Here is a 16,735-nt window from a genome sequence, read left to right as displayed (position 1 = left end):
TCAAACTTAATGAAAAAACACTCAATTTAATATGGAAAATCAAAAAAAACTTAACCATTGCAATATGCGATATAGCTTAAACGTGAAAATATACTATCGTTGAAAATGCAAAAATAAAACGCTGAAAAAGGTTAAACATGGCAAAATAGTGAAGCCCGACATTAAAAATATGAGAAAAGAGATGAAAGTTTAAAAATTAGGCGACGGGTAGACAGACAATCAAATTAATTTAAAAAGCTGGTATACAGAGAGACAGACTTAATTTGGCCTAGAACAAAATACTGAAAAATTATTGACCTTGCGGAAAACCAATTGAAAAACTTTCTCAAGCATTGCAATATTTGATATAGCTTAAACATGAAAAAAATTCTTCCGTTAAACATGCAAAATTATTATGCTTAAACATGGGAGACAGCTGTCACTCGAATTTAAATATAGTATAGATTAAAATAGTTTAACGTTAGTTTGTTGCAATTCAACCATTAACTCTTCTAGATTTGCGCTGTTGAAAGCAACATTAGTATAATCAGCAAAAAGAAAGATATCAGCGCTATCGGCTGCAAAATGCTTATCATTGTTAGGAACTTAAAACAGAGGGGGGCCAAAACAGAGGGGGGCCAAGCACCGAGCGCTGTGGAACACCTGTGATGATAAGTAACCAATCAAATGGAGCATCAGTGACGTACACATATTGGCATCGTTCAGATAACTAACTACGAATACAATTATTATTTTGGCCTCGAAAGCCAGTTTTCAAATTAGGATTTTGTGATCAAGCCTATCAAAGGCCTTTTTAAATCAATGGAAAAACTGCATTTTAAATTTCTATCATTACCAAGCCTTAAGCATTCAGTCATTACAGCTAAACCATTTACTGTGGCATAATCTTGACGAAGCCCAAATTGACTTTCAGAGAGCAGGTAGATTTTTTCGAGATAGTTGATTGAGCAAAGATAATGGTCGGCAGTTGTTTAAACCCATTTTGCTCTAGATTTTTAAAGAGGTAACACTTTTGCTTACTTGAGTGAATTAGGAAACAATCCTGTTTTGAAGGATAGACTAGTTATAAATTTTAGGTAGAGATCAAAAATGAAGCAACTCTTCAGTAAGAAGATATTGCTTGTATCGTCAATGCCGCAAATTTGTTTCGGTTTCAAATTTTGAATGATACTGATTATTTTATGCACTGAACTATCAACAAGATATATAGACTGACTTGCACTTTCAAAATTAAAATTAATACCAACGCTTTCAATATCTTCTAAGGTGTTTTCTATAGAATGAACATTTGACAAAAATGAAATAGAAAAAGTATTAGCACTCTTGAACGACGAAGAATTTATGTTCATTCTTGCCTTGATGGTTGGAAAAAAAACACTATTAAAACAAGCTGCCACTTCATCAATTGGAAAAGCCCAAAAAAATTTTCCTCCGTCGTAGAGACTTTCAAATTGATAAAATCTTCCATCTTTCTTCCACACAAAAAGAATGATTCCGTCTCTCGTTCAGCAAGAGCTGATTCTGCTATCATACGACGAAAATTTGCTCGAGGTCCTGATATGTCTTCAAAATTCCTAACATTCTGAAATTGGCCACTATTCATCACTTTTATTTTTTCTTTAAAGGTTAAATTTTGCAATCCGCCGGGTGAATCTGAGTTTTATTAGTTTGACTCTGCCAGACTTTGAAGAAGTCGGTGGGCCATAGATATATCTCTTTCATCTATACCAGCATCTATATTGCCTGCAATACTCAGAACTTTGCTCAGAGTTGTTTCCTTTGGTTCTCGACTTTTTCTTTGTTCTAGAGTTTCGGGAACATCTAAAATTCTAACATTATCACGCCTGTTGTACATTTATAGCTGCACTGCTTCACATTGGGCTTTTAGGTTGTTTCGAGTTGGTTCATGTCATTAGACAAAGATTTCTGAATATCTTCTTTGATGCCAATCACTGCCTGGTCGATTGTAGTTTTGAGCATGGTTCCGATCTCCTTATTCAGTTGATCATGATGGATGGCACCAGCTCACTCATTGACGTAGAAACAATATTTTATATCTTTTTGGTCAAACTGACTTGATTTGCATATTCATCATCCTCCGTACATGGACTGAGACATTTTTTTTTCGATTTTTTTAAAGTCAGGTTCCGTGATAGGGATTTGGTCATGAAACCATAGGGTTGGCACTTCTATTTTTGCTGCATTGCAGTCATCATTAGTCAAATTCATTTGCAGTCTCTGAAGCTATTTAATAAGTTTATCACAACAATGAGGCTATCATCATCTGTTACCAGGTCAGCAACTGTGGAAAAACAGGGTGACCACAGTGTCTATCAAATCGCAGGCGCTGACGGCACTGAAACTCGCACTGAAAAATAGCCCTTCGTTAGCTTTTTGACCCAACATTTTTTCATTGGCTCAACTCATTGCCTAATTTTTTTAACGAAATTTTTTGACCCACCTAACTTTTTTCTTCTCAGAGCTGCTTCTACTACCTGAAAAAAAAACTTGAAATACTGTGTAAGCCTGCTTATTTTGAACGATTCAGTAACGAAGTGCGATGAAAAAAAGACTGGGACTGATATTCAGTTGCTTGCACCGATGTCACTCACAGATCACGCTTGTCACTGACCGCACTGATACCGCGGCCACCCTGAAAAAGCGGCCGCTTCAACTTTTTCCTGCAACATTATGAAAAAAACTATGGAGTGATCCTTCTGGAATGTTTTTACAAACATCTCAGCACATGACACATACTCATATATATTCATGATACCATCTAACATAAATTATCAACCAAAATTAACCAGTCGCATTTTTGCATTTTTATCACTAATATTGAACAACCTGAGAATGAGTGTAGCCGTACGGTAATTATTTGATGGCTAAGCAGAAATGAAACATTAGTTAAGGTTTGTCATTACAGGGCAGATATTTTAAGAAGAAAAATTTGGGTGAAGATTTGAACTTTCAGCTAAATTTAACATTACTAAATATAACTTTCATATATATTTGAAGTTACTTTACACAACTTTCAGCTATGTTTAACACTAATTTATATTTCCTAAAACGCATAAAATTTTATGGCTTAATTTTACTCGATTGCGATATAAACCAACTTGGCTGAGAAACCAATTAAGAACGTTACTTCGTTTTAATCTACATAACTGATTTAAACTATCCGGACAAACTGAACAAAATTAGATATCTCAAACGTGTTTTTCTCCAATTGGGCTGAGATGAAACAAAAAAATGAAGAGAACATAAATTTCTTAGAAGTTTACCAGAATTGATATGGTGCAAATTATGGTGCGGACTTCGGAACTAAATTAAAGCTCAAAAACGGGTCATTTCGGCTTCATTTTGATCAATTTGGAGTTAATTGGTAACAAAAATATATCAAAAGGAGCCTCTTACACAGCGCAACAAAATTCTAGAAGTATAAAATCTCGAAAAACTTGTATAAGAGAAAATATTAAATGATACCATTTGTTCACTCGCCTGATTACTTTCCGTGATGTCCAATAGAAGCTTTCTTTTACCAGATTTATAAGAAAGTTGCTTAACTAAACTATTTCAATTTGTTCAGCCAATTTGGTTTCAAACATACCTTATTTAGCCGACTAAAATAAGTTCAACACAGAGCCAAAGCTGCACTTTGCCAATACAATAATGGTAAAATGGCTCTTTGAAAGTGCAAGAAAGTACGAAAGGAAAATAAATGTAAAAAACATAATATTCTGAGTTCTTTGGCCGTACGATTATTTTTTGCCGCCATCAATCGTTTAATCCAGCGTAAAAAATTAAAAACAATACTTTTTATGAGAGTCACGCTTGAGATTACCCTGGCAACTCCAAGCTATAGGTCAAGAAATTAAGTTTGAAGAGTTTGGTTTAATCCATTTATCATTAAAAAAGCCATGTCTCGGAAACCTAAATGATTTGAGCAGTCATATTTGGAGGCAAGATCTGCAACCCCAGAGAGCACCCTGACAGCAGCCCAATATAGGGCTGGGAATTTCAGAGTTTGTCAAGTTTTTTTTGTATGTCCAAGTTTTTTTGAAAACTTTTGAAAAATTCATTAAAAAACGTCATACCTCAAAAACTAAACAGACTTGAGCAATTAAGTTTGAAAGCAAGATTTGCAACCCGAGAGCACTCTAGATTTGGTTATTTGGTTTTTGGGTAAGTTTTCTAAATTAAGTTTTTTGACAACTTTTTGAAAATCAAAAATGTTAGATCCCGGAAACTAAAAAGGGTTTCAACAGTCATATTTGGCGGTCGGATTTACATTTGAGAGCACCCTGTTAGCACCCAATTGAAAACCCTGACAGCGCCCCACCATAGTGTTGACATATTCAAAGTTTGTGAATATTTTTTATATCGTAATCTCTTGTAAACTTAAAGGATTTGAGTATTCAAATATTCAGGCAAGATCCGCAATCTTTGAATGAATCCTGACAGCACCCCCAGTACAAAGTTGCTAATTCAGAAATTGGCTGAAAAAAAAACATTGCGTTGGGAATAAAAAAAGAACTGAGTTCAAGATACGCGCCCCAACAGATTCATTGTGAAAACACATAAGCTCGGAAAATTGCAACCAATAGCTCGGATAGATAAAAACGCCCATTTTGAACACTCGTATAGAATATTTTAAAACTTCGACTTCAGCTAGCATTTTAAACGTTGCAAAACATATAAACAATTTAACATGTCAACATAGTGACTTCGTTAACGTGTGTCAACTTAAACGCCCGTTAAATAATTTATGGACAGATAGAAATTGGATCGATAAGAAAATGTACGAATAGCATGCTTAATGACTGGATGACAGGCCGTCAGGATGGATGCATGACTGGGTGGAACCCCTTGCACTACCCTGCTTGCATTCTGCCGTGCCATCCCCACTCCCCGCCCCCCTGCTGTTATAGCTACAGCGTTACATTCGGGCCGTGATTGGAGCCAACAGACAGTTGTAAAGAGTCAATGAAGGCAATTTAACACAACAAAAACTGACTGGTTTTTGAAAAAAAATCTACGAATCACTGCAAAGTTTCGCTGTACAATTCGGGCACATACAAAAATGTTTTGTTTTGTTTTCAAAACTTGGCTGTGCAGCTTAAATTACTTCCTGTTAATTTTAACTTCGAGTTAGTGCAAAAACCATTGAGCAAACGTTGTAGTTGAGTCTATGGACAATTGCAGATTCTTGGAACCCCTCAATCACACTAATTATGAGTAAGGCCAGAGTATTTGGAGTGTTTTTAAGAGAAGTAAATTAACGAAAATTTTTAAAATGTATCTTGTGAAATAGATAGATGTCATACCGTTACGTATAATTAATCCTAGATTCCGTACGGATTGGTAATCTAACTCAATAATTTAGAAGCTAATGAAAAGATAACTGAACGATATTCTGTATTACGTCTTTCTGAGCATTTATGCTCTCCGTTACGCCTGACGTTCTGCCGAAATAACCATATTTATAGGGTGCGCTTAGCCGAAAAATAGTTATACGTGCGCTCTGCCGAGAAAATTCACAAGTCTCATTCTTCTGTCAGTAATCCAAAATTTGCGCATCTTACGACGGGAATCTTTTAATTAGTATAATTTAGAAAAATTTTACTTCATCAAAAATACGTTTGTTTTTTTTACACAAACTGTTAAGTATTTATAAGTGCGCCCTGCCTTAAAAAACCTTAATTATAGATGCGCTCTCTGCCGAAATGACTTTTGAAAACCCTGTTGGGCTAATGGGATGACAGGAGACTTATTACAATTCGTCTGCTCATTGTTAAAAAAAAAATTGGTCACACCAAATTGGTTGAACTTATATCGCATATGTTAATGCTTAAAAAATTCTTTAACTGACAAATCTTCGGTTATTTTCACTTTTTTTAAATGAAACTTTCTTTTTCAGAACTTAGTGGGTCCAGTTTGGCCTCGATCAATTCCTGCAGACCCAAAAGACGGGATCCAATCAGACAAACATCTGGAGACTTCAGAAGACATTCCTCGTGAATCCATATGGAAAGAACATCTGAAAAACCCTCGCTCGACGTCACAGGTTCTTCCGAGGGCCATTCTTTCTTAAAATTATAGGGCCCATAAAGGACACCTTTATACTTATTTCCAGTTTCATTACAACAAAAACAAGCTTTCAAATTAATCCCCAGTTCATCTATTCTTTTCCATAATTCAAATGGTATCGGTGTTGAAAAGTAATTCGAGTTAAACTCGTATTGTATCACGTGGCTTGCACGTTCAGCGCCTGGAGGGTAAGTGACTTCGACGTTGAAATCTTTTTTGTTCCGTCCTTCAAACATTTGCGTCATTGCATGTGATAACTTCAAGGTCGGCCGAGACCCAGTGCCACTTTTATCTTCATCATCTCTCTCGACCTTAAACTTTTTAACTAGCTTGTCAACTATACTTTTCGCCTTTTCCTCGTCGCTGTCCATGCTAGTATCCATTTTAGATTTCCGTTTCCTGCCTTTTGCTTGTTTCGGTTTCTTTGGTTTGGACGCTGTTCTTTTCTCTGACTTATAACTTTTCGCATCGCTTTTTTGGTTCTTCGAACCCGCCGTCTGATCACTCATATTTGAACCACCATGTTTGGAGTCCGCTTCGCCTCGGTCTGGTTGAGGTTTTAAATTATTTTCTAGCCAAGTATTTGTTTCATCTTCCTGCTTATCTTCATCTTGATTCTCGTCTCCACTAGAAGAACTTAATTCATCTCGATAAGGTTTCAACTTCAGGACAGATTGAGCGACGTCTAGGCACTTATAGGCATCTAGGTACTTTCCTTCCTCATTTTCATCCTGGTTCTTGTTTGAATCGTCTTCAGTAGCCTTGGCTTGCTGCTGTTGTTTCTGTTTCTGCAGGTGTACGAGGAACTGCAGCAGCCTGCAGGGACTGCTTCCTCCAGCAGCACTATGATAATAGTCGAATTGAATTCCACTCCCTTTCTCCTCTCTTCTGCTGGTAATCAACTTCGTCCGAGAACTCACCTAGGAGGTAAAAATATTCAAAAGTAAATTCATAAAGTGTAAGGACAGCTGATTGCTATGAATGTAGTAACAAAACGTTCCGATCAGTCAAAACTGCGCAGAAAACAAAACAAACGATCAGAACCATTTTTCAAAATGAGTTATTAGTAATATAATATTAATGAATCCCTTTTACATTTGAAAAATTTTTGCCACTGAAGCGAGAATGAAGACTTTTGCTTTTAGATAAATTTAGGTCTGAATAGCTAAAAACGCAGAACAGTTTTTCTCAACAGACAATTTTTTAAATTTTTGATTCCGAAATCCAAATCACGGCTCTAGGCTCGTAACAACAGGAGTAACCGTAACAACAATATCGCCCTACAAGTATCACAGAAAGTGGTTACAATCACCAGCGGATTTAGGGGGGGGGGGGGGCTAACGCCTCCCCCGCTCACGGATTCGACCCTGCCTATCTAAAGGGTCTCCCTTTGTACCATTTTGAGATATTTTTGGCTGACGAACCCTAAAACTTTTTCTAAAGGCGCCTTCGGCGCCAAAATATAGAGGGTAGCGCGAGGGGGATCCAACCCCCCCCCCCACGAGAAAATCCTAGATCTACCCCCCGGTTAAAATGAAAAACCGTTTCAGTTATAAAACAATCTCCATCCTAAATGGATTTGATATTTCAAACAAAGTGTTTCGTTAAACTTTCATGTCCTACTTAAAGCTTTTATTTTCAGAGACATTGAAATTTCCGTCATTCTGAATGTCTAAAAAACCCTCTTCATACTTTTCTCTCCCCTAAGTAAAACGGCTTCGGATTGACGCAGTTGAACCGCGCAAGCAAAAAACGTCAAATATGCCAATACAAATTTATCGGTGATCTAACTTAACAAACATCAACAACGCAAAAACATAGCCAACAGACAAGCTCGAAAAAAAATCAATCAACGCAAGAAAACAAAGCAGACTTTTTAAAACAATCTCAGCTTTCGAATTTCATAGAAAAAAAATAGATGTCCTTTAAGCTCTTTGAATTTTTAAAAACGGTTTATGATTGATGCTTTTTGATAAAAATTAACCCAATTTGAGAAAACTGAAAAATAGTTAAATATTTTATTTCGCTGCGAAATCTGAAAATTAAATTTGTGACCTTTACATTTTTGCTGTTCGATAGTGGAATTTGTCTTCCTTTTAACAAAGGGAAAAAACGAAAAAAAGCAATAGTCCAACACCGAAAACTTAGTATGAAGAATTTAGATTTTTCCTGAAAAATAACTAACTAGGAGACCACATAAAGCTGTGGCTACCAGTTTAACAATTTTAAATTTGTTTTACTGATGCTGGATGAAATAAATAGGAGTGAAAATTTTTGATATTTTGGAAATTTCACAAGGACAATATTTTTATTCAAATTTTAAGCCGTAGCCGCTGATGCACGAAGGCTTAACACAACCTGTTTCCTCGATCAAACCATCGCTATCAGATTTGGACGGGTAGTTCTCGAGAAATATAAAACACCCAACTTTTCCGAGGGCAATAATTCGAGACATATGCTTATACAGGGGAGCTTCACTTAACTCTTTCTTTTGATTGAACTCAAAATCTCAAATTTGGGAGCGTAGTTTTGAAGACAAATCAAAAACTTTCAGAACAGGGTCAAAAAATCAAAAACTTGACTTTTCTCAGGGCCATAACATTTTATGTAAGCAAAATTGTGCGTAGCTGCTTGTACAGGGCGCTTCACACAACTAGTTCCTTCAGTTAAACCCAAAACTTCAGATTTGGGAGGGTGGTTTCTGAGATGTCAAAACATTGCAAAACACGTTCAAAAATAAAAATTTGACTTTTCCGAGCGCCATAATTTTTATGTGGAAAAATTAGGACGTAACCGCGTATGCAGGGGAGCGTCCAACAACCAGTTTTATGCATTGAATGGGAAATCTCAGATTTAAAGGGTAGTTTTTGAGTAAGAAAACATTCCAAAAATAAGGGTGAAAATTCCCCCCACAGAATTTTTCTTAGGCTGTAGATAGCTGGATACAATTAAAAGAGACTAGGCATATATGCAGGCACACAGGGGAGTAATCTATCTTTCAATTGGTCTCACTTTTTTGGGAATCGAGACAGTAGTATTTGTGAAAAATTAAAATTAGTGAAAATTAATTAAGTAATATTTGCGAACCGGTTTTTTTTTTATCAAACACTATTCTTTTGAAAAACTAATATCACATAAAAACTATTTGAATTCCATGAATCTTTTAGGTATCCCTACGTTTTTTCACGCCATTTCATCTTGGATAATTGGAGAGCGAATTTTGCCTACCTTTCAGCCAATCAACTTGAATTGAACTCAAAAAGTTAACACATATCTATGGTTATTAACAAATGCAATAATGTGTATGAATCAGCTTTCTGTGGCCATGAGAGCATTTTAAGACTTTTCCTGCAAAAAAATGAAAAAACTCACGACCTATGTAAGAGTCGATGAAGGTAGATTAAAATGAACTTTAAAAAAATCAGAGCTAAGTCTATTACCTTGCTATCGACATACACTAGCTAACCAAAACAATTATTGAAAAAAAAAATATTAAGCTATGTATGTGGCTGGGGGTCAAGAATTTACATTTGATCATATGATTAAGTTATTTTGGTCGCGACAAGTTGCTAATTTGAAAAAATCTTGTTCCGATTTGACACCGTTTGCTAATCGCAAGTGTAAATATTACTAAAACCAGCAAACAAGAAAACACATCACTTTTGGACACAGAGGTAAAACTGTGCTTCGCAAACACTAGCGAGGCGAGAAAATGAGAAAAAAGTAGCTCTAACGTGAAATCAAAACAAAAGGTAAAAGTAAGTCTTGAAATTAGAAATTTTGCTGTGGCGAATTCAATCCTACGACCAGGAAAGTTAGAGTTCCCTGTCCTTGCATCTGCACTACGGACCCTTGACAATTTAATAACACTAGCCATTAACAAAGAAGCCACATATACTAAGAAATTACCAGTGCCATGCAGCAAAACTGGCACCAAATGCAAATAGACACAATTGCATGTAATAATTTAGAAAATAACTAAGGCATCCACACTATTTTTACATATAAAAAATTGGAAAGCATAAAGCCAAAATATGCATAAATTATGCATTTCAAAAAATTGCGAGATATATTGAGTTGAAACATTTCGGAGATCAAGTTTTATTGCTTTTTTCGGTTCATTTGATGAATTAAAAACGCATTAACTGTTAACTTATAACTAATCGAAAAAAAAGAATAGTCGTACTATTACACTACGCTCGCTAAAGCGCGCAAAGGAAAAAGTACTGCGCCTTTCAAAATTCATGCCGGTCAAAACAGACGTCAACTAACTTTTGCTTTTTGTATTCTCTGCTTTTCTTTTTCAACCGATGCTCCCGCATGATCACCCTTAGCCGCTGATTCGCCATGAGCAGTAGTATCTTTTATTCCGACATCTTGAGATCCTTTATTAGGTAAACTGGTAACTTCTAAACGCGATCCTTTGTTTTCACTTATCGTCGCTTCAATTTGAGTCACAGATTTTTCTTTTTCAGACGTATCAGATTGTACACTTCCAATCGTTAACTCAGAGCTTTGTTCTGTTTTTAAATCACTATTTCCAATTAATACATCAGATGGTTCAATTTCAATGGTTGCGTGTGATTTTAATGCTGATTTGGTTTCACTCGTGTCAATTTCAGACTCATTTCTAAAATCGGAAACATTCACGCGTTTTTCATTATCATCATTTTGCTTCAAATTGAACTCCTCGAGTTGCGCTGGTGTAAACGAGCCAACAGGCTGTCCATTTTCATACTTCACTATTATGTCCTCTTTTGAAGTTTCGTCGCCATCGTAGGGCTTGTAAATCTTCTCTAAAATGACTCCGTTTTTATCTCTGCGAGTGATAATTTTTCGTTTTCTTTTCACACGCTTTACTGGTGACGGTGCCACTGCTGTGTTATTACTTTGGTCTATCGCGTAATTCGAAGCGCTTCGTTTGCTTTCGTCCTGCTGCTCCTTTTCGGTTTTCTTTTCAACTGTTGTAACAACCTGTCCGTTGTTTCTAATCACCTTCCTCAACAGCCTTCGAAACAGCTTGGACTCAATCTCACTGAAGGAGGCCATATCTTCTCGTCTCAGTCGGAAATTCCAAGTACGACTCTCCTCTCTCTCGCTTTCGCTGTCAGTATTTGCGCTTCTCTCTGTACATACCGTTTCACCACCTAAAATTTGACTCAGGTAAACTTCTTTTAGGAACGACATAGTTTAATCTGGCTTCGAAAGCTTCTTTATCAGAGTGATTTATGATTAGCATCTGCAGATCAAAAGGTTTTCGCAAAATGGATGCTACCAAATATTTTTTTAAATTGTGCCCTGTAATTTCAAAAAGACCCTTTTTTCCAAAAACAACTCTTAGACACTCAATTCAATTAGACTGACCGGAAGACATCTGTACTCTCTCCTCTGTTGCCTTATCAGTTAGTTTTGGAGTCTGTATTAAAGAGCCAGTGTATTTTTGCACTAGGTCTACATGGTCGCTTTTGTACTCATGAGCAGGTTCTTCATCTTCCATATGCTGTGACGAAGAAGACGACTCTAAAACTCGTCGTCTCATCGGGTACGACTTTCTGCCTTGTTCTCTGTGACTTTTATCTTTTCGTTTCTTCGTGTCACTGACTCGCATCGTTTGTTGGTTTTGGTCATTCTCAGATACTGACGAAGTACCATTAACACTCTTCTTCGGTTTTGCGTAACTCTGATTTCTGTACTCCTCGTAGCTATTGTATGGATATCTCGCATTACTCATTGTTATATTCAAACCATAAAATCTGGAAAAACAACAGACTTTTACTTCATCAATTAATTGTTCCATCTTGGGTGTTTAAACTGAGCTGCTCAGGGGCAATTAGGACATTTTAAAACATTGTCAAGAAATAATTGATTATCAAATATCTGCTAGCAAACATCTGGTACAAATATTGCGTGCTTATAAAATTTTAGGTCTTATTCTTCAATTATTGAGACTTTTTGCAGTTTTGGTAGACGTTATTCAGATCAAAATTAGTCACAATACTTTTAGTAGATGGTAGCACAATCAGAGCAGTGCCTTTCAGAGTCTTAGCAGGTCTTCTTGTTATCGGTTCACCATTCTCGAAGAAAATCATTGTCGGCAGGTCATTTCGCAGCAAACCGTTGTGGATTTGAAATCTTTCGGCAATTTGAGGGAATCGGTACACATCAATCTTTCCAAATTTAAGGTTTTTGAGAGAATAGGAGTTGCTAACTTCGGAAAAATATGGCGACATTTTTAAACATGGTTGAGAGGAGTTGGAGTAAAACTCAATCAGCCATGAGATCTTTTTAGACTTCGCTAATTTCAAAGCCTCGTCAAAAGTTTGTGCAGTGAAATAAGTAATGTTCTCCGGACCCTTGTAGACTGGTTCAGGGAAAACAAAGAAAACTAGCACTGTTGCAATCATGTAAACACAACAAGCAACCCCGTTTTGGAAGTAGAATAAACCTGCATTGGCAACTTTAGTAAATAAGAAGCAAGTACTTGCAAAATCTTGCCAGCTACCAACTTTTCGGGTCTTCACGCAAATCACTATTCCGAGAAACATAAAAATTTGATACTCTTGCATACTAAGGGCTCCACATACATCATCTAATGGCCCAGGGGACTTAGGAGTGCCAATCGGACCATCTTCACTTTTCAGTGCTACCCTACAAAACGGAGTAAACAATTTTATGAATATATAGGCCATGCAAAAAATTGTATTGCCAATATAAAAGCTAGTAAGGGATCCATACAATTTCATTTTGAAATCTGAAAACAAAACCCAACGTTTGATGACACTTTGCTTTAATAAATACGATTGTTGTGATAAATTTATTAAATAGTTTCCGGTATGATGGTTGCAGAACCCGGACACTGACACGATCAATATCACAGCAGGACTGCTCCAGCAATGCCGAAAACCTGGAGGTGTGCATCATGCTCGAGACTGATAGGGAACGAGTACAGTATCCGATGTTGTGATTGTGGAAATTGGTTTCACATAATTTGCGCGAAAATGACTATAAAAGAAATCAAGAAATGGACTAACAGTAAAGGGGCACTGTGGATGCGACAACCCCGTGGATGCAACAATGAGTGAAGGACATGATGCGACAGTGAATCAGCCAGATGTGGCCCAATGTGGAGAAGATATTGCGGACTCCCGTTGTCAATTACTCGTATGGAAGGCTCTTAGTTTAGCCGCGTCAGTCGCCCGGCCCTCTCAGATGGCCGTTGGGTGCAGAACCTTACTTCATGAGTACTCCAGCGATGGGAGATGGACGGTCGAGGGATGCTGGTGACCCCAGCACCTTCCCCGACGGTGAGGTGGACCTGGAGTTGGAGACGGCGGCGAGCAGCGAGGAGATAGCATGGTGGAGAGACGCTGACATTGATTTGTTGTACAAAGAGCTGTGACATTGTACCAGAATAGGCGAAAATGCAGATTCGAAATTTTAGCAGCTAGCCTTCCGAATTAGCAGTTTTGAAGGATTAGCGGTGCTATTGGAACGATTGGCCAAACTGTGAAGGCTAGAATATTCTGGTGTTTCAAATTTTTAAATTTTCGAAGTATGACGTCATATTTCTGAGAAACGTCAGAAACGGCCATTTTGGCAGAAAAACCAAAATAAAACACAACAACAGTAGTTGCGACGATAACAACGGAAAAACTTAGAATCGGAATTAGAGACGAGCAGAAATAGCAGATACCGTTCCTAGTTGCAACTATTTTGTCGCTACAATAGTTGCAAGGCCGTTGGGAACAACCCTGAAGGGTAGAAGACAGCCTTCCGGAAGGAAAATAGAGGTCTTCTTTCCCCGGATTCAAGAATCCGGAGGGGTCTCGGGACTGAAACTCATAGCATTTAATATAAACTTTTAGCTTCCCTATTATGTCCTGAATTGAATTTAGTTAACATCTGAATTCATTTTGCTAGGATGAGAAGCTAGGAGTTGGGGGCAAGGGTTGATCCATCTTCGATGGAGATGACGATTTTTATCTACTGAACAAAAACAATAATAATTGAAGAAGTAGTAGTAGCCCTGTTTTTAGGAGTGACTCCGTGGTCTGGGGATACTGAGACCCAGCCATGAGCTCGCTGATTTTGCATGTAATTAAGTTAATTTGAGCGTTCTGGTCGAAGCCGGAGAACAGTAACGTTTTTGTCGACCCGATGTTAGAAAGACCACCAAAAGAACTAGCTTTGGTAGAGACGGTGAAAAACATGTAGAGCTCTGTTTAGACGTTGGCCAGTCGTCTTAGGACCTAGCTTTATTTTCCGTCGATATGTATCTTTCGGGCGAATGTTACATAGATGTTTTTATGGCGCTCCTGGGTATTATTCTTTTTAACATCATGACCGGCAGAACCGTTAACGAGCACTCCGCGCCGAGCGGATGCTCACATCAACGCCCTTAATAGGCCAAAATCGCCGGGACGGAAGGGTAGTTCGGAACGCGGAAGCCTTCCGGATTACCGTGAATAGCTTTTTAACCTAGTTAAGACCGAAAATTCACGAACCAGGAAGGGTGGGGGGATCGGCCATCCCCTCGTTCGCTGAGAGGTCTGTGACCAAAAACACTTAAAAATATATATAAAACCAAACAAAAAGTAGTATAGTATCCAAGAAAAACAAAAAACATAAAAAATAACCGAAAAAACCAAAAACAGTAAAAAAAAAAGTAAAAATTCAGTAGAAATCATCCCCCCAGACAAGATGTTATCCGACCCTCCCGTTTGTTGTTGATAGATATATTGTTGTTACAGGCATTTATATCAGTCAGGATTGTTACGATCATTACTGTAGCTCGTTTGTGAGGCTTGTACTGTAGGGTTGTTTGAGCATTTAAGCACGTTAATGCTAATTTGCGCTTAATCCGGAAGGGTCTGCTGATTTGCGCTCAATCCGGAGGGGTCTTGGGAGAAGACTGATCCGGCAAGCAGTACAAGGAGCAACAAGACAACCGACTGTTGGGTATCGTTAACAAGTTTTGTATCCCTTTTGGTACAAAAATTAAGATAGTAATCTGTGGGGGGCTCGACAGTGCTGCACTGTAGTGACCCTTCACCGAACTGCGAATATCCGAGTTAAGCACCTTAATTCGGATATTAAACAAACCCGGAGGGGTATAGAATTCCTAAAATTATTGATTATAAAGTCTATATTAATACTCCTATATCGTTTTTCAGTGAAAAAACTAACAAAAAAAACAGACCGGTTTTTAAGGTCAGAATAGCGATATTTTGATCCCCCCCACAAATCGGAATTTTTGACATATCGATATTTTTTGAAAAAGAAAAAAGCGCTAAATTAGTGCGTTACATTGTAATTGCACTACTATAGTAGGTAGAACCGGTTAAGTTTAGTTCGGAAGTGGTTGGAAATATTTTAGTACCAAAAACCGAAATTTCGCGAATTTTGAGAAAACGGAACACTATAAAATCAGAAAAATTTTTTGAAATTTTTTGCGTTAGGACAGTAAAAATAGTTGTTCGGACAATTTCCACTAATGAATCTACAGATTCTAAAACCCGCTTTCCGAAAGCCTTCCGGGTTACAGAGAAATCGAACTTAACGTGTTTGATTTAGTGGATTCATCAATCCGGAGGGGTCCAGGTAGCAAGTTTTTCGCAATTTTTTTCAACTAAAGCGTTTTAGATCGGAAGCGTTTTTGCATTGAACTAGAAGAATAGAGGCCTTCTGAGCTCGGATCAAAAATTTTTAGGTCGAAGAGAACAGAATTGCGGAAAAAGTTCGGTGGAACCTATACGAGAGAAATTTTTTGACTTAAGAGAAAAGACGTTTTGGTTAATAACTTTGGAACTACTGGACAGATCCAATTGATCTTGGTACCAATAGATCAGAAATTAGCTGAGCTTACTAATAGGAACAAAAATTATTCAAAAAAAGTAATCGTGAAAATTTGTGAGATTGTTTTTAGCAAATTCACCAATTCGCGAGGGTAGACCCTTCACGTTTTATAAATTTTTTTAGGAAAGCCCTTACACCCCTACCAAAAAGGTGATAGCGGTCGAATAAATTAACTTTAGGCTGTTCTAGACGAAAAAGAAAGGCTAAAGGCACAAGAAAACCTTAATTGAGCCGAAGTTAGGCAAGCGATAAGACCCTTCATCGTTAGCGTGAATTGTCAAATAAGAGGCTTAACTTCAATCCGGAAGGGTCTAGGAAAAGATCACATACCCTTTCTAGTGAATTCAAACAGCATATAGCATCGGAGAACGTATCCGGAGGGGTATAGGTTGAAAATCAAGGAAATCTCCGAAAAGCTACTTTTACAAAACCAGAGGGCTCCCAATCCGGAGGGGTCCAAAATTTTTCAAATTCGGAGGGGTCCCAATCCGGAGGGGTCTTGTTTTCACGAAACCGGAGGGGTCCTAATCTGGAGGGGTCTTATATTTGCTAACTCAGAGGGGTCCCAATCCGGAGGGGTCTCAATTTTGCCAATCCGGAAGGGTCCTATTTTTGCCAATCCGGAAGGGTCCTATTTTGCCAATCCGGAGGGGTACTGTTTTTGTCAACCCGGAGTGGTATTATTTTATTAAAGGACTTAGGTAAGCAGAAGATAAGATTATAGTGAGAGGTATTAGGTTATTAACAGACAGGCTAGGAATCAGTGACTGCACTGGTAACTTGCCTTTCA

General features: G+C 37.6%; 3 protein-coding genes across 3 annotated transcripts in view; all 3 read right to left on the bottom strand.

The window, feature by feature from the left end:
- The window catches only part of LOC134848174 (protein diaphanous homolog 1-like), a 47,123-nt gene extending 44,853 nt beyond the window's left edge, over window positions 1–2,270 (bottom strand). The window contains exon 1 of the mRNA XM_063865538.1: window positions 2,247–2,270. The gene's annotated coding sequence lies outside the window, so the exon portion shown is untranslated. The remainder of the gene's footprint in view (window positions 1–2,246) is intronic.
- A 3,540-nt stretch (window positions 2,271–5,810) lies between these two features.
- LOC134847947 (uncharacterized) lies at window positions 5,811–11,839 on the bottom strand. The gene is made up of 3 exons (XM_063865248.1): window positions 11,455–11,839; window positions 10,363–11,237; window positions 5,811–7,010 (listed from the first exon to the last, which is right to left on the bottom strand). Exons 1-3 carry the CDS (start codon window positions 11,819–11,821, stop codon window positions 5,898–5,900), a joined length of 2,355 nt encoding a protein of 784 aa, XP_063721318.1. The 5' UTR covers window positions 11,822–11,839; the 3' UTR covers window positions 5,811–5,897.
- A 97-nt stretch (window positions 11,840–11,936) lies between these two features.
- Window positions 11,937–14,084, bottom strand: LOC134847860 (thioredoxin-related transmembrane protein 2 homolog). Its single transcript, XM_063865111.1, has one exon. The coding sequence runs from the start codon at window positions 12,831–12,833 to the stop codon at window positions 12,030–12,032; it is 804 nt and encodes a 267-aa protein (XP_063721181.1). The 5' UTR covers window positions 12,834–14,084; the 3' UTR covers window positions 11,937–12,029.
- Window positions 14,085–16,735: the final 2,651 nt, after the last annotated feature.

Source organism: Symsagittifera roscoffensis, chromosome 6 (assembly GCF_963678635.1).
Source record: "Symsagittifera roscoffensis chromosome 6, txSymRosc1.1, whole genome shotgun sequence".
Classification (NCBI taxonomy): Eukaryota; Metazoa; Xenacoelomorpha; order Acoela; family Convolutidae; genus Symsagittifera; species Symsagittifera roscoffensis.
Note: the sequence above shows the minus strand (reverse complement) of the source record. Positions and strands in the feature narration are given on the sequence as shown.